This window comes from Chinchilla lanigera, unplaced genomic scaffold, assembly GCF_000276665.1.
Source record: "Chinchilla lanigera isolate Chin_1 unplaced genomic scaffold, ChiLan1.0 scaffold00007, whole genome shotgun sequence".
NCBI lineage: Eukaryota > Metazoa > Chordata > Mammalia > Rodentia > Chinchillidae > Chinchilla > Chinchilla lanigera.
In genome coordinates, this window is record NW_004955408.1 from 4,255,152 (window position 1) to 4,277,499 (window position 22,348).

The 22,348-nt window shown below is 37.7% G+C and overlaps 1 protein-coding gene across 1 annotated transcript in view; it reads right to left on the reverse strand.

The window, feature by feature from the left end:
- Positions 1-22,348, reverse strand: part of Aff4 (AF4/FMR2 family, member 4) — a 57,465-nt gene that overhangs the window by 7,422 nt on the left and 27,695 nt on the right. The window contains exons 6-19 of the mRNA XM_013508370.1: positions 21,975-22,020; positions 18,724-18,778; positions 18,155-18,192; positions 17,578-17,740; positions 15,675-16,592; positions 12,130-12,218; positions 11,045-11,285; positions 8,026-8,120; positions 6,671-6,734; positions 6,432-6,568; positions 5,602-5,673; positions 4,420-4,513; positions 3,461-3,504; positions 1,154-1,371 (exon numbers count right to left, since the gene is read on the reverse strand). Coding sequence (XP_013363824.1) covers positions 1,154-1,371; positions 3,461-3,504; positions 4,420-4,513; positions 5,602-5,673; positions 6,432-6,568; positions 6,671-6,734; positions 8,026-8,120; positions 11,045-11,285; positions 12,130-12,218; positions 15,675-16,592; positions 17,578-17,740; positions 18,155-18,192; positions 18,724-18,778; positions 21,975-22,020 — 2,274 coding nt within the window. The remainder of the gene's footprint in view (positions 1-1,153; positions 1,372-3,460; positions 3,505-4,419; positions 4,514-5,601; positions 5,674-6,431; positions 6,569-6,670; positions 6,735-8,025; positions 8,121-11,044; positions 11,286-12,129; positions 12,219-15,674; positions 16,593-17,577; positions 17,741-18,154; positions 18,193-18,723; positions 18,779-21,974; positions 22,021-22,348) is intronic.

Here is a 22,348-nt window from a genome sequence, read left to right on the forward strand (position 1 = left end):
TAACTATCAGTATAGAGAAAATAAGAGACAGAACAAATTAAATGATATCTTAAGTAATCAGTCCAATCCAAAATAAAACATTCTATGACCCAGTTTCTCCTCATCATCAACAGCATGTCTCCAAAAAGAAAAGAAGAAAAGTGGAGGGGAGATACTTAAAGAGCCTTAGCAATGAAATGTATGTATAAAGCTTGCTTAGATCGTTTGAAATAAATATGACGGTTTTAAAAAAATAAAAATGGATGTTTGAGATGATAAGGGAAACTGGATGATAGACTAGGTATGAGAGAACATAAAAGCTAAATGTTAGGATTCTCTTCTACCTGTTTCTCACCATTACTCTTCTTTCCGAATAGGAAAGGAATCTTTCATTTACATCTGACTGCCTGATCATACTGTATTTAAGTACTACGTGATAAAATGACACTGACTGGTTATTCTAGTATTTCTTTGCAAACTGAATAAATGCTATGCACTTATATTTGCAAATAAAAGCTAATATAATAAACTAGTGTTCATTTAGTACTTTCCCCTAAGAGCTTTAAATATTTTTATAATTTTCAATGTTCTGAGTTTAGGCAATAATAAATTTTTAAGATGAAATGTCTCAACCTAATTTTAAGGAAAGCTAAGAAATCTAAAAATCCAGTTAATCATCTCAAATGAATAAGACATCTAAATGTAATCTTATTTTTATAGTTAAATATTAACCATCCCAGGGCTAGGGATTTAGCTCAGCAGCACAGCGCCTGCCCGACAAGCGCAAGGTCGTGAGTTCAATTCCCGGTACTGGAAGAAAAAAAAAAAAAAATATGAACCATCCCACAGTATAACATACTGACTTTTTTTTTTTTTGGAGACAGGATCTCGCTACATAGTCCAGGCTGGCCTCAACTTGCAACAATCCCCCTGCCTCGGCTCCTGAGTGCTGAGACTACAGGTATGCACCACTAGGCTCAGCTACAATATTACTTTTAAAGTGTGAAATGCATTTAGTATATCAAAAATGACACATACTTCTCTTAGACTAAGACTGTTTAGTTTGTGTCACCAGGATCATGGGAGATATCACTAGATATACACCAGTTAACTAAATCCTGAAAGTTCCTTTTAACAGTTCCATGCTTCAAAGTTTATCAACAATGCTACATACCTTTTTGCTCTTTGGAAAGCTGCTCAGCTTGGTCCCAAATTTCGGTGGCATAGAGAAAGTTGGATGTAACCTGAACATAGCTGGCTGCCATCTGGTGGATCTTCTGTGGAATGGTCACTGAAGAACCACTTGCTGAACTACTGCCCCCAGAAGAATAATTTCCTGAATTGCCTGGTGACAGCTTTGGAGACACAGGGGAAGGCATCCCAACAGCTTTGCTACAAATAAGAGAAAACAGGAAGCTAGTTCACATAAACATAATACTATGAAGTTGACATACCACTGGCTCTTCCTAGATGAAAGCTTTTTCTTTTTTTTTTAAGATGAAAGCTTTTAAAATTTAAAGATTTTTTTAGATTAGACGGGTTCCCAGAAAAGTACAATTTCTTCTAATTAAGTACAATGGTGCCTCGGCTCACGAACCCAATTCGTTCCACAATTCTGGGCACAAACTGAACTGGATGAGAACCAAATCAAATTTCCTCATAAGGCCAACATTGAACCTAATCACTGAATTTGATTGGTTCTTGTCCAGTTCAGTTTGAAACCAGAGTTATGGAAAGAATTAAGTTCATAAACTGAGGTATCAGTGTACCAAAGGTCATTGTGAATTATGTTATTTAGTTCTTCTGTCTTAATTAATGGCAACAGAAAAAGATATGGGAGATAACTGAGGAAGTCCCAAAGCTGTATTAGCAGCAGTTCAAATCTTCAAGGCTTGATCTCTTTAGTTCAACAAACTTTCCACCTATTTAGGCACGTAATTACATATTTTCCAGATCATTCTGTAGAAGGGTGGATGGAATTCACAACCCTCCAAACTCTGGTAGTACGTGAGAACATTTTTTGAGTTCCATCATTTCCAGCAAATTCCTAATTTAACCAAGTTACTGAAAATGAACAAAAATGTACAGCTCCCTCAATCAACTGCAATCACCTCAAGCTTCTTGCCAACTAAATATTTCTCAATACATTAAAATCTTTCAGTTCATTTCAGTTGTACTAAAATTTGTGAAACTGCCCAAAATTATGACTGCAACACTAAAAAAAGGAAAACCAAACAAAAGTTGGGGAGAGAAATCTACTTGTGAGAGAGACAGTGTGTGTGTGTGCATGTGCATGTGCGTATTGGGGGGGCTTTTGTCTTTTTTTTTTTTTTTTTTTGGCTTTTGTCTTTTTGAGACAGGGTTTCAGTATGCAGTTCAGGCTGGCTGTGAAACTCACTATGATTTTGGGTTTTTTGTATGTTTTTGAGATAGGGTCTTGCTATGTACCTCATACTGGCCTTGAACTCACTATGTACCCTAGGCTGGCCTAGAACTTGCAGTGATCCTCCTGCCTCAGTCTCCCAAGTGCTGGGATTACAGGCATGCATCACTATACCACTTACTTGTTTATATTTTTAACTGTACTTTTAGAATTATAAATTTGGTTAGAAAAATATAAATAAGGCAAAGACTGAATGTCAATTCATATAAACAAAATAAACGAACAGATAATCTTATAAAATAAAAAGGTTTCATGGTCTTTTGCCTCCTTTGAGTGTGGCTGGGATGAGTGATATATGTGAGAAAGAGGAAAGGCATAATAATCATGCACTAAATTCTGGCAATACCAAACCTAAGTAAACTCCACTGTAATAAACCCAAGTAACTACAGAAATGAAACTGAGAAGGGCTAAAGTGTTAGAAATTCAAGTATCTGGGGTCAGGGATATAGCTCAGTGGCACAGTGCCTGCCTGCAAGCACAAGGTCCTGAGTTTGACTCCTGGAACCAAAAAAAGAAAGAAAATTCAAGTATCTGCAGGTAAAATGTCTCATCTCTAATCATTCTATGACTATATTTATTTATACTTTTCATTCACAAATCAGGAAGAAAAACTTTTAAAAATATTTAGGGAGGATGTACCTCAGTGTAGAACAATATGCTTGGTATATACAAGGTCTTGCCTGGGTTTAATCACCAGAACCAACAAATGAAGAATGAATGAATACAGTACTTTACTAAACATTAATTTATAAAAAAAGTAGCTTCCATTTTTCTGTTTTTGGAGAGTAGATCTCTAGCCATTGTAAATAAGCCTGCTACAAATGATTATTTTGTCTATGTAGTACTGGAGTTTTAACTCAGGGCCTTCCCACTGAGCTACATTTCCAACTCGTTTTTGAGTCAAAGGGTCTCACCGAACTTGCCCACTCTGGGCTCGAACTTGCAATCCTATCTCAGCTTTCAAAAGTGCTGGGAATACAGGTATGTGCCATCACACTTGCTGCAAATAACACTTTACAGAATAAAATTTAACCTACCTTCCTAAGCCAGGGGATGGTGCTTGAGAATTATTGTAAGAATTCTGTAGAAAAAAAAATACATATATATTTAATAAAAAACAAAAAAATCACTACTTATGAAATACTAAATTTATCTAAAAGTACTGGGCCAGAGCTGATCTTAAGAAGCTCTAGCAATTGAAGACACTAAAATGTGTGTATGTGGGGCTGGGGATTTAGCTCAGCGGCAAAGCGCCTGCCTGGCAAGTGCAAGGTCGTGAGTTCGGTTCCCGGTACCGGAGGGGGAAAAAAAAAAAAATGTGTGTATGTGTGTGTCTCTGCAAAACTGAAAGATGTTATTCAGTGAGAACTGGCATGTCCTAGAAGATTGCACAAAGCAGCAAGGGAAGAATGAGTAACACAGACAAAGGGGGAAATGACATAGAGAGGTGAGTCACACTACGTACAAAGAGGCAGCAGGAAAGAGAATGTATGTGACTCACAGTTTGCCTAAAGATTTTTAAACAAGGAATAAGAGAGAGAAAAACCTTAAAGTCCTACTAGGCTTGGGTAAGCAGGACAGACCTACTAATCCTAAGGACAACAGTGAACTACTGAGGGCCTCCCAAGTCACGATCAGAGCAGACTTTTAGGAGGATTTATGTGGTGCTGGCCTGAAAAAATAACATGAGGAAATGTTTTAGAAAACTAAAGTAATGGTCTAAAGAAGCATGGTACTGAAAATAAAAGACAGTTTCAAAGATAAATATGGCTGCTGTATACCATTACATAAGTTCTACAATCATATTCATACACACACACACACGCACACAAATTTAAAAACTTTCCCAAGAAATCCAAAACACATTTGCGAGTTCTGAAACAGCAGCTCCTTCCCTCCTGTGTCTTACCTCTATGTGAGACCACTTCTAGGGTAGGAATGGGAGACTTCACAAAGTATCTCTTGGGAACTGGATCCTCCTTTTTTGCATACTTACTTTCAGGTGCTCTGTCAGTGTCTTTGAGTACTTCAGAGCATTTTCCTTCTTCAGTTTGAATAGCCTCAGGTACAGCAAAGACTGGCATCTCAGGCTAGCCAATGGAAAACGCAGCTTATTTACCGGGACAGCAGACTCTGGCCACAACTGCACAGACAACCTTAGCACCATGCAAGAGTAGAGGACTGGCTCTTGCCAGAGTGTAAGACTGAACGTAAGAGCACCTCAGCACAGTGTCACCAACACTAAGCCTTTGACATAACCAAAAGGTGTGTTCTCATTGTATCCACCACATGGAAGGGACATGGTGAAAAAACCAAAGGTTAACCTCCCATTAGTTGACATTCACAAATCAAAACCTTACCTACAGGATACCAATACACCACAGTAACATAGGCATTTAAAAAATTGCTAAGGGATAGTCTCTAGAGCAAACTATAAATACTCTAAAAATTAGGAAACAAAACTATGAACATTACAACTCTGACGGAACACAGTTTATTCAAAGCCCCTCATGATCACCCCTGCCTACCTACCCAGTCATGTTGACTTCTTACTAGTTCTTTTTAGTTTCCTATTCCTTCCCATCCTGTAGTCCTTTAATACGCTGCTCTTTCTACCTAGGGATAGGTCTCATCTTTATTCTTCTAATATAGACTTTTCTTTCAAAGTACTTATCTCATATACTTGTGTAGTTATTTGATTAATTTCTGTCTCCTCAAACTAGACTATAAACTCCATGATGAACAGGACCATGTCGGATTAATTCACAGATATATACCCAGGTAAAGTGCCAGGTAAACTAAAATAAGTAAAACGATAATACCGCCCTGGCTACGGACAAAGCAAACAGATCACAATCTTTTTCTCCTAAGAAAAACAGATATACGTGAGTGGAGGGAAGGTTCCAAAAGAAGAGCTCACACAGTGATCACTTTAAGCCAATGAAGAGTTCCAATAGTAGTCCCACCCTACCAAGGCTTTCATTAAACAGCAATGGATCAAAGAGACAAACTGACAACAACCATAATCTTTCAGTAAGAATCTTAAGTTATTTTCTGCTTGCCTCTTTAAAAACAGGTTTGTGACAGGGTTATAGAAAGCTGATTCATGGGCTACACTCAGCACAATTTATCAGGGAACTGCCTGTTACTGAGCAGAGGCTAGAATACACATACTCACCAAAGCACTGTAAGTCTTTTATCTGCTGCTGTAGCATCTGGTGCCAAGTAATTCTTTAGCTTCATAGTGTATCTGTGAGTTAAGATAACAAATGATAAGTAGAATACTTGAGAGTTATTTTAAGAATTCTGTAGAAAAAATAAAATGTACTTAATAAGCAAAGAACCAAAAATACCACTACATATAAAGTACTAAGTACATCTAAAAGCACTGGGCCAAAGCTCATCTTAAGAAACTTCCCTGAAAGCAAAACACACACACAAAAAATAAACAAACAAAAAAAATCAAAAACCAATCTATCTATCTATCTATCTATATTTATATCTATCTATCCAAGATAGTTATACCACTAATTTCTCTTAGTTCATTGAAAAAAAGTTTGGTGTTAATACTGTCCGGACAATTAAATGCTGGTATCTTGTACTATGAGTAACAAATTTTTTTTTTTGGTTTTTCTCTGGTACCGGGAACCGAACTCACGACCTTGCGCTTGTCAGGCAGGCACTTTGCCACTGAGCTAAATCCCCAGCCCCTATGAGTAACTAATTTAAAGATAACAATACTCAATGTATTAACCATTGTTACCCTCCTATTACCTTGTTTTGAAATTTTTTTCTCTTTAAAATTAAAAAACTTCCCTTGATCTTAAGACTTTCCTTATCCTCAAACATTAGAATCAAACCTAAATAAAACACCTACTAAGACATCTAGTCCTTCTCCAAGGAAAATAAAAAAGGTTAAACATCCACTTCAGTTTATGTGTATCAACCCCTTTCAAGATGGACCTGAGAAATGTTATTGCCAATAATGTGGCAAATTTTTCCACTTACTTGATGAGCTCCACTGTGTCTGAATACATCGGGAATGGGGATTTGGATTCCTGAGCATTCTTCTCTAATGCATTCCCACATTCAATAAAGGACACCACAGCATCAAGGTAGTATACTGCTTTCTCAAACCTATCAGACTAAAGAAAGGAGAATAGAAGTAATAAGTAGTGATCCACTGTAAGTATAAACAAATGAGGATTTAAGCTAATTCGATTAAACACATAAGAATATTTACATACCAATGCATCTGCATTGTGCTTTAGTTTTTTTGCTTCTTGTAAATAATGGTCTGCTGAGTAATTTCTGCAATGTAAATTTTCATTGTAAATAAAATAGCAAATATTTTTCTAAGGTAACTGTAATTCATTTCAGTCTCCAATAACACTTTTCATATTCTCAAGAAAAGAAAACTATCATTAAACATTCTTTTTTTTTTTTTTTTTAAATAAATGTTTTTATCAGGATAGTAACATATACCCATGGCAAATGTTTTACTCGGGAAAACAGAAATCAAGCTCCCTAGTATGTATGAATGTATGTATGTATGTACACATTTTTTGCAGTCCTCGGAATTGAATCTAGGGCCTTGTACTGAGCCATATATACATACAGATACATAGATAGATAGATAAGATACAGATATAGATATAGATATAGATATATAGATATATTTTGAGACAGAGTTTCACTAAGCCAGACTGGACTTGAACTTATTATCCTCCTGTCTCAGGTTTCTGAGTAGTTGGGATTACAGGTATGTACCACTACATCTGGTTCAAGCTCCCTAATATTAACTATTAACTTTCTTGAGTTGTTTTAAAGATTAAAAATAAATAAAAGCTAGGCATAGTGGCACATGTCTGTAGTCCCAGCACTTGGGAGGCTAAGGCGAAACAATTAAGAATTTGAGGCCAATCTGGGCTACACAGCAGGTTCAAAATTGGCCTGGACTGCAATGAGACCCTGTCTAGAAAAAAGGAAAGAGTAAATAAGACATAGGTAGGAGAAATAACCTACTGACAAAAATTCTGGGAACAACACTGCTCTTCCTTAGCCAAGAAAACGCCTATTTTAAACAGTAATAGAGTGGTACCAGCAACAGTGACCACCTACTGGAAGGCACATCATCCTTGACCCCCAAAAGGATCATGGAATTCAGTTAAAGGAGCAGCAGTGGTCTAGGATTAGAGAGTGCTTTCAAGTTAAACTCAAAATATTGTGAGGACCACACACAAGTATTAAACCTCTGGTCAGTGACCGAAATTAAAATGAGTTTCTTTTATCAGTGACTGGAGTCCTTTCTTTTTTGTGTGACAGGGTGTCACTATGCAGTTCAGGCTGGCCTTGAGCTCACTTTGTAGCCCAGGGAGGCCTCCGACTCAAAACAATCCTCCTGCCTCAGCTTTCAAGTGCTGGGATTACAGGTGTGTGTCACCACACCTGGCCTGAAGTCATTTCTTAAATGCATTTTTTTGTTGTTGTTGTTCTGATACCAGGAATTGAACTGAGAATCTGGACTTGCCATGCAGGCGCTGTGTCACTGAGCTATATCCCTGGCCCTTAAATACATTTTTAAAAATCATATTTATCTCACCTGTCATCAAAGGCAAGCTTCGTTCTCCGAGGTTTAGAAGCATCAGGAATTGGTGTTGATGGAGGACAATTAGAAGAGCTATTTGGAGCCTTTTCCTAAGCAGGAAAAAATACATATACAGTATGTTGCAAACTGTGAAATTAAAAACTAAACAGTACTTTCTCAGCCGCTAAAATGAAAACAAAATTCCACTGTCTTTGGTATTAATCTGTTATAAAACTTTTATAACTTTTATTATGTAACCAAAACATTCATTCTCACATTTATTAAAAAAAAAATATCTACTATGTGGTAGGCACTGGGCTAGGCAGTTGTTGAAATATAAGGAAGATATAAACCTTGTATCAAAATGGGAAACCTCGTATCAAAGTGCTACTTAGGGCAAGAATTTACTGGTCAATGAAAACAGCAATAATGTTTATTAGGTACTTGTTACTTGTCAGGCACTAAGTTAACTAAGCACTTAGCATGGTTGTTAACCCTTCAGTGACTCTATGAAATAGACGTTATTATACTTTAAAAAAAGCAGTTTCAAAGAGGCTAAGTAAACTGCCTAAATTCATACATCTTTTGATGTCTGATCTCATCTGTCTGATTCTAAAAGCCCCCCAGGGCCCACACTCTTCTCTCTGCAAATGTCTTCTATACAGCCCTGTCTTTCCTACAGTAAAACACCCCAACTAGTAGAATTTATCCCATCAACCTATACATGTTTCAATAGTAGAAAAACCTGATAATGTGTCACTCACGCTTGTGCTTAAAAACTACTTCGAAGGAGCTATGTTGTAATTTTATTTTGTCTTGTAAGAGTTTTTCCGTTCTATCTATAGTATTATAACTTACTTGAAGGGATTAAAATAAAAGTCCTAGAATTTGAGAAATGCTAGTCTTTATGGTAACGTTTGTGAAATGGTTTCATGAATGTTATGCTGCAGTGTAACATATCTCTTCTATGTTTTATGTACTGTTTTGGTTTAGACCTAAAATGTCTCCCACAACGGGCATGGTGGCTCATGCCTGTAATCCCAGCACTTGGGAGGCAGGAGGATTGCTGAGTCTGAGGTCAGCATGGGCTACAAAGTGAGTTCAAGGCCAGCCTGAACCGTACAGTGAGCCTCTGTCTCAAAAAGACCAAAAAAAAAAAAAAAAAAGTCTCCCAAATGTCTCATGTTTTCATCCCAGTTTTATTACATTATGCTGCTAAAGCGAGCACTGTCTCATTTTCAGAGGTGGGCTTTTGGCAGGCGACGGGAGCATAGGGCTTTACACTGCTGAGCTCAGAGTCCCATGTGCTGTTGGGTGGTGGAGCCCAGTTGAAAGAGGCAGGGTCTCTCTCTCACCCTTTGCTTCCTGGCTACCATGGGTGAAGCAGTTCTTCTTGGCCATGCCCTTCCATAGTGTCAATTCTGCCTTGGAACCACTCAACTTTGGACTGAACTCTCTGAAACTAGGATCCAAATAAACCTCTCATCCTTTAAGCTGTGTATGTCAAATATTTGGTCCCAGCAATGAGAAAGTGACTAATATCTACATAGTCTTACAAATGCCTACATTTATACTTACCTAAGGAAAACAAGTTTTTTGAAACTAAAAAATTTCCTACATATTTCAACATATTTTTCTTCTATAAAAATTATATATAATACATATTACTATACACAGTGAGACTCTGTCTCAAAAAAATAAGTCTAGGTCCCTGGGACATGAGGCCAACTCTCCAAACTATTATAGAAAGATATCTGGCTGAGGAGAAAACCTTATGTACATCTCAGATTGATAAGTTATTCTCAATGTGGACAACCTCAATTTTAAAAATTTACCATGTTTAATAAGGATGAGTTATTTTTGTTTTGGTTTGGTTTTTTGGTCTTTTGGACACAGGGTTTCACTATGCAGTACAGGCTGGCCTTGAACTCACTTTGTAGCCCAGGCTGGCCTTAAACTTGCAGCAATCCTCCTGCCTCCACCTCCCTAGTTCTGGGATTACAAGTGTGTGCCACCATGCCTGGTTGAAGGACGACAACTGTGTCAGTCTGACTTTTCAAGTCTCCAACTTTAGTTACTTAAATCACAAATAATCCCGTGAATTATACTCTTAAAAATTTAGATTTCAATTTCGTCTGATATGTTTACACCCAATGAGACCAATTTAGAAAGCAATGCAAAGAACCTAGTAACTGAGGGAGACAGTCTATTGAAGAATAGCCTTGAAAAAAACTGATCCAAATCTTCATCTACAAACATAAAGAATATTCTTCTATGTTATGTGTACGTTAGGAATAACAATAATTAGGAATAATTTCAAGAGTTAGCTCAGCTAACCCTTTTTTCCTATTTTAAGAATCAAAGTTTAGGGGCTGGGGATTTAGCTCAGCGGCAAAAGCGCCTGCCTGGCAAGCGCAAGGTCGTGAATTCGGTTCCCGGTACCGGAGAAAAACCAAAAAAAGAAAAAAAAAAAAATCAAAGTCAAGTGGTTGCTTTGTCATTTTTTTTTTTTTTTCCTTTTTGAGACAGGGTCTTGCTCTGCAGTTCAGGCTGGCCTTGAACTCACTTTGTAGGCCAGGCTGGTCTAGAACTCTCAACGATCCTCCTGCCTCAGCCTCCCGAGTGCTGGGATTACAGGAATGCGCCACCAGGCCCAGCCTGCTTTGTTACTTTATGTAATGTAACTTGATTGGAAAATCTAATTCCAAGAAATTCAAAACCCACTTACAAACCATACACAAGTGCTCAATCTAAGCATTGGACCGGAATCATTTGGTGATTGTTTTTAAAATGTCATAACCAATTTTTCCAAGTTTCTATCTGAATTAATAGGCATGGGGACAGCTTAGTTATTGCTTTTATGATCTTAGATCACTACATAAATTTACCTTCAATATTCTGACACAATATGAGTAAAATGTACAAGCCTGTGAGATTTTTAACGAAAACTTCAAAACACAGTGTTACCCCGAGAAAGTCACGTAACAATGACAGTGACTTTTGAAAAGCTCAGGTTCCTGATAATGGTAGGTACCTTAACCTCCTTGGAGCTACTGGAAGTTTTCCCTTCAGTTTTTTTCTGCTTTGATGTGGAGGAACTGTTTTTGTTGCTGCCACTATTCTCCTTGTTGTTGTTATTGCTTGACTTTAAGGAAGATGACTGACTGATAGTCCTCTTTCGAGAGCCATGCTCTGTTTTTGGATCTTTTGAAGGTACAGGCCCAGCAGGTGAAGGTAACAATTCCTTTTCTTTTGCAGCAGTCTGCTTAGATGACCTGCCAAACAAAACAAATGCTGCCTTCATTTTTCCACATAGTAATAAGGGAAGGAGGGGTAGATATTTTCCCTTTCCTTTACCTGCTTTCAAGAAAAACTTGCTAGGGCTGGGGATTTAGCTCAGCGGCAAAAGCGAATGCCTGGCAAGCGCAAGGTCGTGAGTTCGGTTCCCGGTACCAGAGAAAAACCAAAAAAAAAAAAAAAAAGGAGCACAACTCCTTAACTCTAAAGAAAAACTTGCTAGGGCCAGGGAAGTAGCTCAGCGGCACAAGTGCCTGCATGGCAAGATTAAGGTCCTGAGTTTGATTCCCAGTACCCACAAAAAGAGAAAAACTTGTTTCCCCCATTTGATTACTGGGATAAATATTACTGTAAAGTGAAGTGAGGCTGTAAGTGCCATAAGGGCATCTTGTCTTTTCCCCATCCCTCCTCTCTCTCGTCCTTTTTCTCCACAGTTATAAACGCTGTTTTGAAAATATAAATGTCACACACAATTAGCCTTTAATACTGACTAAAAGAACAGGTGAGTGATGAAAAAGAGATTAATGTTCACAAGTTAGCAACAAGTCTCCAGTAAGTTACAGATAGATAATCTTGCCATCTATCCAGAAAATGATGTTTTAACTGTTATCCACATCCCCCACCTCTATCCTATTAAAGAAAGAAGGAAAAAGTAAATCTTAAACACTTTCTATCCCTACTAGATAAACGCAAAAGCTCCCATTATTTAGCATATGCACACGTGTGGTATCAGCAATAACATGTCTGAAGGTATCCAGTACCACATGATACACATATATATATTAACAACACCGGCAGGCAACATGTTTTGGGGAGACATACTCTCTGTTGCTGGAAGGCTTGTGGCCTGATGAGTTCTTGTCCTCTGTTTTGGGTTTTTTGCTCTCACTGGCTCGATTATCATCTTCATTCTGGATGAAAAACGGAAAACAGCAGCTACTAGATCTGATTTTTTTCATCTAACTTCAGCTTTGACCACTAGAAATCCCCAGTTTATGCCTGATAAAACCTCAGAAATAAGATAAACGAGAAGTAGAAGAGCTCATTTAAACAATAAGGTATTCATTTTTGAGGTAGGGTCTCGCTATGTAGTTCAGGGTGGCCTCAAACTTGCAGTGATCCTCCCGACTCAGCCTCCCAAGTGCTGGGATTACAGGCATGTGCCACCACATCTGGCCTAAGTAAGGTTTTAAGGCTAAGAGAAGTCCCTTATGTTAGATATATAGAATCTCCAAAAACTGAAATAGATTTCCTATAGTTTTAGATGGCATTTTCTCTTAGGTAATGATTTTAAAGGAAATGGTATTCCATAAACTTATAATTAATATATAACTCATATAAAATTTTAAGAACACACAATTCTACTCCCTACTTGCATCTGTGTGGTGGTGTACATCTGCAATCCCAGAATTCGGGTGGCTGAGATAGGAGGAGTGCTGTGGGTTCAAGGCCAGCTTAGGCTACATTAGTGAGTTCAAGCCCATCTTGCATATAACAAGACCCTGTCTCAAAAAAACAAACAGACAAAAGAAACAGTACATAATTTTATGGCATTTGGTATAGTCACAGTTGTAGAACCATCACTACAATCAATTTTAGCACATTTTCATCATTCTAAAAAGACACTCTATAAACATTATTCCCCCATTCCTCCTCCCCACAGACCCCGGCAACCATTAATCTATACAATTTGTCTTTGTGGGTTCTAGATGTTATATTCTAGATATTAAGCAGAAATGGAATCACAATATGCATGGCCTTTTGTGTCTGCTTTCATTTAGTGTAAACTTTTCGCAAGGTCCATTCATTTTGTGGTATAGGTCAATATTTCACTTATATTTATGGCCCAATAATGGATATACTAATCTTGATCTATTCAGCAGTTCAGAACCATTCGACTTGACTTTTTAGCTAATATAAATAATGGTGCTACAAACATTTGAGCACACAATTTCTGTTTATATTTTTATTTCTCTTGGGTAAACACCTAGAAGTACAAATGCTAGGTAAGATGCTATGGTTTGTAACTACACGTCTGCCCAAGAGCCTTTGTGCTCACAGATGGGAAGGTGATTGGACCACTGGGGCAATTATAGCCAACTTGTGAGGAGGTGGGGTCTGATCAGAAGAGGCAAGACACTGGTGTGTGACCTGGAATGAGCTATCTCCTTTCCCAGCTCTTTCCTTCACTTTCTCTCAGCAAGTTCTGCTTTCTTGCTGCTATGAGGTGAACAGCTATTCCTCTTCTGTCTATGGCCCTCTGCCATGCCATTCTGACTTGGAACCAGTAAACTATGAACTGGAAATGCAAGGCACAATAAACCTCCCTTCCTTTAAACTGCAAGTATTGGGTATTGTGTCTCAGCAACGAAGAAAGTGACTAAATCATAAGGTAATTCTGTTTAATGTTTTGCAGAACTGCACTGTACTCTATAAAGCAGCTACACTAGCTCATATTCCTACCGGCACTGTACTGAAGTCCCTACCCTTCTATATTTTCACTAGCATTTATTACAGTCTCAGCTTTTCAGTATAGCCAAGCCCAGGAGTTTTAAAAATCTTACTGGTTAACAACGTAAGTGATCGATATAACTTTTGTAGGTACATCTAAGTTTCCCTATTGCTTCAAATACCAGGGCACAAAAACATAAATATTCTGTCGTAAGAAATGAGTCTGTTCCCCTATACAAATGATTGAAGAGGCACAAATGAAGAAATCAGAAAACACGGTTTACAACCTTTATTGCCTTGGATTATGTCTCCTCTCAGTTCTACTTGCTTTATCTCCAGGAACTGCCCCAACACTTTATTATAACCATGTGTTTCAAAAATCATAATCAGGTTTACTGGAGTTATATACTTTATAAAATTAAAATCTGACTTACAAATACTGACATAAAACACTCTGGAGGAATATATGCTAACGAGACATGAGGCAGAGGAAGATATAGGGCACTTCTTTTCGAGGAAGAATTACAAGTTACATATACATAGTAAGAAATTTTTTAAACAGGCAACCTATTCAGGATCCCTCCTGTCTCTCAGGAGCTACTCCTATTCCCTATTACCCCATTATAATTTACCATTCCTTTTCTCCAATAACTTTTCCTACTCTTCACCTCTGTTGCTCCTTAGAATTTATTCTTCAACTTTGGGGGAATACAAACTCGGCATATTTGACATCCAGCATTTCCACTATGACAGCATGACTATATTTAAAACAAAAGTTAGGAACTAAGGCTTTAAGTAAAAATACCAAATATAAAGGGAAAAAAAAAAAGCAATTTAAACAGAATAGGAAGGATTTTACATTTATTTTATTATCTTATTTTTGAGATGAGATATGGCTATGTTGTCCAGGCTGGCCTCTAATTTTCAAATCTCTTGCCTCAGTCCCTGAGTAGTTGGGATTACTGGCAAATGCCACAGAGGTTTGGCATGTCTATATGACTGTTACCCTTAAATCTTAGATATCAGTTTTCTCATTTCCTGGGTCTATAAAAAGCTAACCTTAAAAATATACCAAGCTTTGTCTCTAAATTATCTTGGAAGTATTTAGAAATGAGGGTTTACAATGTCTAGCAGGGTTCCTCCCCATGGTGCTCAGGATTACCCCCCGACCTCACACATGATGGAACAAGTGCTCCACCACTAGCTAAGCCTCCAGCCCCAGCAGATGTTTTTAGTTCTGAACTTTAAAGGAAAAAAGCTAGGCACAAATGTGTGCAGTAGGTAGGTAAAACTATCAAGAGTATATCAATATTATGAATTAATTATTTTTAGCTGGATTTTAACCAGTAATCTATAAAATGTGATTTGGTCTAGGTATAAGTAGAAAAGAATGGTAGGTGTTGTATCCCAACTAGAACCACACAAACCACATTTTTAAGAATGTTGCAAATACGAATTTATAGCCTTACTCCACTCCCACTTCTATCCTGGCCATCATACATTATCAATAGAAGTGACTGGCTCATGGCTTATTTAGTTGAAAACTATTCTGCTTTACTGAAAGAGACAGCACAGCCGGGCATGGTGGCACACACCTGTAATCCCAGCACTCAGGAGGCTGAGGCAGGAGGATCGTTGCGAGTTCAAGACCAGCCTAGGCTACAAAGTGAGCTCAAGGCCAGTCTGAACTGCACAGTGAGACCCTGTCTCAAAAAGGACAAAAAAAAAAAAACAAAAAAAACAAACCACAAAACCAGTACAGAAATCCTCACAAGTCTGCTCTATATGTAGTCTCAATTGGGCCTTGGGCTTATCCCACTATTTTTTCTCATTAACTCAAGACCTACTTTCTGAGATTTCCATAGCATTTCAAACAAAGATATTTAAAAATGAAAATCACAACCATTTTTACAAACCTTATGCTTCCTCTTTCCTTTATTGGAAATTTTTTCTGAGGTTTGCTTCTGAGCCTCTCTTGTGTGCTTTTCTGGCACATTTTTCTTTTCCCCCTTAGGTGGTTCTGTTTCTTTGTAAGGCTTTCCTGGTATTCTGGTCAAGAGATTCAAGTCTATCTTCACAATAAGTGGATACCTGTCATCAGGCTCACTGAGGGGTGAAAGGAGTTCCTTCTCTTCCATAGGAGAGAACATTCGTTGCCGGAAAAAACTATCTTCTTCCTCCACGGAGGAGGGTTTCACGGGAGTCCTGTTGCTGTCAGGGTACTTAGGAGTTTGTGAGGACGGAGGAAGGCTTTCACTTTCATCTGAATCTGAGGACGAGGTATCTGTTTCTATGATTTCCCTTGATTTCTGGGAAGATTTACTTGTTGACTTGTATTTCTTTTTTTCTGCTGTAGGTCGAGGGGAAGATTTGGATTCCTTTTTTATATTGGGTTTCCTTGAGCCTTTGGTGGCTGCTTTGTGTCTGCTGGAGGGCATACTGGTAGCCATGTCTACGGGGGTTTCACTTTCTATCTTCAGGCCACCCCGAGGCTCTTCAGCAGCTGCCTTCTCAGCTTTTTTGGGTTGTTTTTTGCCTACAGTTCTCCTCTGTGTTGTGCTATCACTCTGTGCAGGAGACTTCTGCCTCCCGCGCCCACTTTCTGATCCCTTTTGGATGGTTTTGGAGTCTCGCCCAGGAGTAGCAGAACTCGATTCTTTAGGCCCAGTTGGGTCAGAGTAGCTATTCCCAGTAACCTGCTCACGGCCTTCTTTTTTGTAGCCTTGAGATGATGGAATGTTACTATCTACAGAAGAAGCTGGTGAAACTTTATGTGGGTTTACTTTATTCAACCAATTATCAAGTTGCCATTTGTTTGTTGGTGGTGGTTCAGGCTGAAAAAGAGAAATACTTATTATTTTTCTTTTAAAATTGACACCTTCTCCTTTATAATATCAAGGAATAGGAAAAGTACAGTGCCTAATGCAATAAGAATATTTGTTTTTAAAGGTTCTGACTGGACTAAAGAACAGAGTGAAAGATTATTAGCTCTAATAACTTGAATTAGAAGATAAGCTTTCTTTTACATATGGCCTTTAAATAGCAAACAACCCTGTCACACAATTGTCAGGAATACAATTGTAAAGGCATTATCACAAATGATCATATAATATATTTAATTCTAGAAAATAAATAATATATGTACCAAGAGAGATTTTTAACTTCCTCTCCCTTACTGGAGATTGAACCCAGGGTCTTGGCACTGGCTTATACCTCTAGCCTCTCCTCCTTTTTTAGCTTTCTTTTGTGGCAGGGTCTTGCTAAGTTAGTAAACTACCCAGGCGAGGCTTGAATTTGCAATCCTCTGCCTCAGGCTTCCAAAGTGCTGGTATTACAGGTGTGTGCCATGATACTTGGCAAAAAGAAAAAAAGATTTTTAAACCACATTTTAAGCTACAATAAAATTACACTATATAAGACTCGTTTTGTCCACAATAACAATGTAATGTGAATTGCTATACTGACACAAAAGACAAGACTAAAGAAATCTAATATTTGGGTCTGGGGATGTAACTCAGTGGTAAACTATTTACTTAGTAAACATGAAGCCCTGGGTTCAATCTTGAGCATCCTTTATCTCATATCTAATATTTTAGTGACCCATAATATGACCTTAAGTAGTTACTAATCTAGGAAAAATGTTTCAAATAAAGAAAATGAAGTATTCAGATTTTCTTTAAGATGTACAATTCAAATGCCTTTTGTCAAAATATGTTATTTTTTTTTCCTTCACCTTTTACATTTCAAGAAATCCCAGCAAGATGTTGCCAACAGCCCAGAGTGGGCCACGGAAGGCAGCCCTGCCCCCTGCCCTCTTACCTCAGGAGAGGCACTCTGGGATGGCTCATTTGCCTCACTGTCACTGGAACTACTTTCACTTTCTGAGTCAGATCCAGAGCTGCTTTCAGATCCACTGTGGCTGCTAGAATCATCCCTGGAATTATCTGCTCCTTCGCTATTATGATGTGAAGGTTCAGAGTTGCTAAAGGAGGTAACATATAAATGATGAAAAATTTCTTTTACAATGACAATAGAAAATCATCCAAACCTGACAAACAACTTCCTTTACAATGTTCTGCCTATGCTATTACAATTCAATGAACCTAAAACTTCCTTATAAGTGAAATAAACACTTCCCTAAACAAGTTTTTAATGTGCTACTCAGCTACTAATACTCTCATTTTCAAATCAGTTTGGGGTCTAATTTACATATCATAAATTCACCCAGTTAGAGTGTCTAATTAGATGATTTTTAAAAACCTAGTTTTAAGTATTAACTTAAAAGAATTCTAAAACCACCATTCTAACCGCTAGTATTTATTTTATAAAGCCATTTATTATATCACTAACAATGTTAATCAGACTGATCTTACCCCTCCAAACAAAAGATGCTCACCTTCCTGGTGTACTTCTTGGCATTGTTTTATCACAATCCTAAAATTAAAGCAAAAGAAAGAAATCTGTGAATGAATAAATAGTACTCTTTGTTTAATGCAAACAGTATCTGAACTTTCTTAATTAAAAAACTGCTAATGTAAGAATTGTTTACTTAATATACTGTTTTTACTTAAAGGTTCACTGAGTCAAGCACCTACATTAAAAAGCTTTGTTAGTATTTCTTGTCAATCTCCTGCTTCATAAAGAAAAGTTCGTTTTTTAAAAACAAGGGAAGGGGCTGGGGATTTAGCTCAGTGGCACAGCGCCTGCCTGGCGCTGTGGGTTACAAAGTTAGCGCAAGATCGTGAGTTTGATTCCCGGTACCGGAAAAAAAAACAAAAAATAAAAACAAGGGAAAAAAATGAAGATTTACTGACAGTGTGGAAAACTAACATTTCAGTGTCAGAAAGAACTTATAAAAGAACTTATTTCAAACTGGCTCATAAATGTTATTATTCAATTATAATTTTTATGAAGAAAATGAAAACAAATACTGTATGAGATGGGGAAATTTTACAGTAGACCTACCTGTTCCCCATCACTGTCTTCACTGCTGCTTAGTTTTAAGTCATCTTTTAACATACTAGAGAGAAAAGGCAGAAAGGGTTATTATTTCTGGAAGTTTATCATGGCATGCCGAAGTATTAATACCTATCCATAATACTAGAAATAATCACTCTGATGGCCAAAGATTTAATGAAAAAACAAATCAACAAACAGAAAACTGAGAAAAGAAGAATTTATTTCATAAGCTCTAACCATGGGTGAAATATTCACTTTCTTTTCCAAGTAACAAGCTACTTCCTATAAATCTCCTATGCATTTCTGTTATCACTAACTTTTCTCTAAATACATGGATACAGCCGGGTGTAGCCAGCACTCAGGAGGCTGAGGCAGGAGGATTGTTGTGAGTTTGAGACTAGTCTGGGTTACAAAGTTAGCTCAAGGCCAGCCTGAACTGCATAGTGAGACCCTGTCTCAAAAACAAACCAACCAACCAACAAACAAATGCATGCATACACCATTGTATCATTAAAACAAATTAAGAGCCATACACAACAGTCCACTAAGGAAATGTAACTCCTAAGTAAAGCAAGATAAAATGTAAGCATCAAGCGATTTTCTAAGATTTATACAGCCATTGGCAATGGGATAAATGTGAAAAGCAGAACACCACCATTTCCTCAGTCAATAAACACCTTAGTATGAAAGACAAGTGGGGGGCTGGGGATTTAGCTCAGCGGCAAAAGCACCTGCCTGGCAAGCGCAAGGTCGTGAGTTCGGTTCCTGGTACCGGAGAAAAACCAAAAAAGAAAGACAAGTGGTTTTTGTAAACATGCAAAATGACCAAATATGAATTTTTAAATCTTCAGGTTCCAAATCTTCCTTGGTCAAATTTCAAATCAAATTAAAAAAATACACATAAATATCATAGGCTGCTATTTTCTGGAATTTGTTTTGAAAAGTAAAATTAAAGACTGAAGATTTCCTTAAGACCATAAAATCAAAACCACTGAACCTTAAATCTGCATTACAACCTACAAAACACTCTGTCTTTTTATGACAGAAAAAACCCACAAAGTTTAGGGAGAACCAACTGCATTAGAAAGATGTTTAACTACTCATTACCAGTGGGTTCTACTCTATCTTTCTTTTTACAATTTCGCAAGTGTCCAATCAGTGGGACAGAAGTCTTCTTTCATTCTAATAACCATTTGTAATTTCCCCTCAAAGCTCAATCTACTTTTCTAAGTCCGATCCAAAGTTCCAATTATTACACAAAATGTCCCCTTGAAATAAAATAACTATCATTACATAATAATAAAAACTGTTTTAAGACTGGCATAAACGGGATAGGAAAAAGGAGTTTTGTCTTTGGTGCTTTTTGTTTTTGAGATAGGGTCTCACTATGTGGGTTCAGGGTGGCCTTGAACTCACTATGGAGCCAGAGTGTCTTCAAACTCACAGCAAACCTCCTGACTCAGCCTCCCAAGTGCTGGGATAACAGGTGTGTGCCACCACACCTGGCTGGAGTTTTGTTTTGGGGAAGGGTTTAGTGCATCTTTATGACTTTCTGTAAGGAAGTGTACTCATTCTGAATTCTTTCAGCCCTTATGATTTAACAATGGCAGCTCAATGACCTGTTTACATATATGAATACAGCATGTCAAAGCTTTTACTAGGCTGTTCGATGTCCTGCATGCTATTGCTCCCTCAGCAACTAAAGTGAGACCATGGTAGTCATGAATCAGTTCTTTGATATAAATATAATAAATAAAAATATAATCTGAATTCTTCTGCAGTGTAGGGAGAAGCTGCTTCTCTCTCTGTTTTTTTGGTGCAGGGGTTTGAACCCAGGACCTTGTACATGCCGGGGAAACACTCTACCACTGAGCTACTTCCCCAGCCCAAGGGGAAGCCTCTTACATTCACGTATGTTCATTCTCACTTAGTCCTCCCTTGTCCAGCTAAAGAGGACATCAGGTAGAGATAATCAGTGTCATTTGTGACTATGGCATAAAAAGTTGGCACTGTGGCCACAGGTTTTTTTTTATTAGTCCATGTTTGCAGTACATCATAATCACATTCATCATGGGGAGCTGGTACATGTATAAAACACATCTTAATTCTTTCTACTACCCCTTCCCCTCCTCTGCCTCCCTCTTCCCTCAAGTTACAGTTTCTTCAGAATTTTGTTTTAAAAGCTGAGTTAACTTGTGGTCTCATGAGTTCACATATTCACTCCTTAAACTAGAACTTACTACAATCCAATACACTATCCTATTACTTTAGCATCCAATACACTACTATATTACTTTTTATTACTTGTTTGCAGAGCTGGGAATGGAACCCAGGCAACACAAAATTATATACCCAGTCCTTTTTCATTTTGAGACAAGGTCTCACTAAGTTGCCCTGACTAGCCTGAGTTGTGATCCTTCTATCTCAGCCTCTGTAATAATTACAATTACAGGAATGCACCACCACTCCCACCCCTTATTACATTTTGATATATGTTCTTGGTTCTGACCACAAAATAAAAACTGGCAAATTTAACCTTGAGTGATGGCATATGCCTGCAACCTCAGCTACTCAGTAGGTAAGAGGATCTCAAGTTCAAACTCAACCCAAGCAACACAGCAAGACCATGTCTCAAAATAAAAAGGAATGAGGATCTATGTAGCTCAGTGCAAAGGCCCTGTGTTCCATCCCCAGTAGCACACCACTTCCCCTTCCAAAAAGGGAAAACTTAAAGGTAGTACAACTTGCATTCCCTCAACATACAACACTTAGAAGCAAAATGAAGAGTTTATCCAAAATATTCCCGCAAACACACTTCTCTGAGAGATGAGAAAAAAATCCATGATCTCACTTCAAGGCTAGGCAAATTATGGCCCACAAGGCACATCTAGCCCATCAGTTTTCTAAAGAAAGTTTTATTGGAACACACCCACACTCATGGGCTATGGCAGTTTTTATACTACAATCACAGAACTGAGTACACAGGACAGAGGCCATGTGGTTGTGAAAACTGAAAACTTTCATTATCTGGCCCTGTTACATAAAAATTTGTCTACTCCTGCCTTAAAGGTATTTCTGCCTAGGGATGTAACTCAGTGGTAAAGTACATGCTTTAACATGCGCAAGGGCCTGGGATCAATCTTCAATGCCACACACACACACACACACACACAAAGAATATGCTAATTATTATTTGAAACAATCCATATTATAGATAGCTTTTAGCAAAACAGACAAACGTTAAGCAATAAACTTACGATTTAGACTGGTGGCCATTTGAAGTTTTAGCAGGATTATATCTTTCTAGAACAAAAAGAACGCAGAAATAAGTGAGGTTGAATATTTAAGATTATAGAACATCAATCAAAGTATCTACTCTCAATAAAATATAAGTTAAAACAATGGGATATAATTCCGCATCCATCAAAATGGCAACACACTGAAATTGAATAATATGACACGGTGAGTATGAGGAAAACAGGTATGCCTGTATGCTGCTAGTAGGACTGTAAACTCATACAATCTCAATTTTCTTGGAGGTCAATCTGGTCATCTAATCTCATCAATAATGTACCCATACCATTACTGACCTATTTCAACAAAAGAAATCTATTTTATAGATGTATCTAGG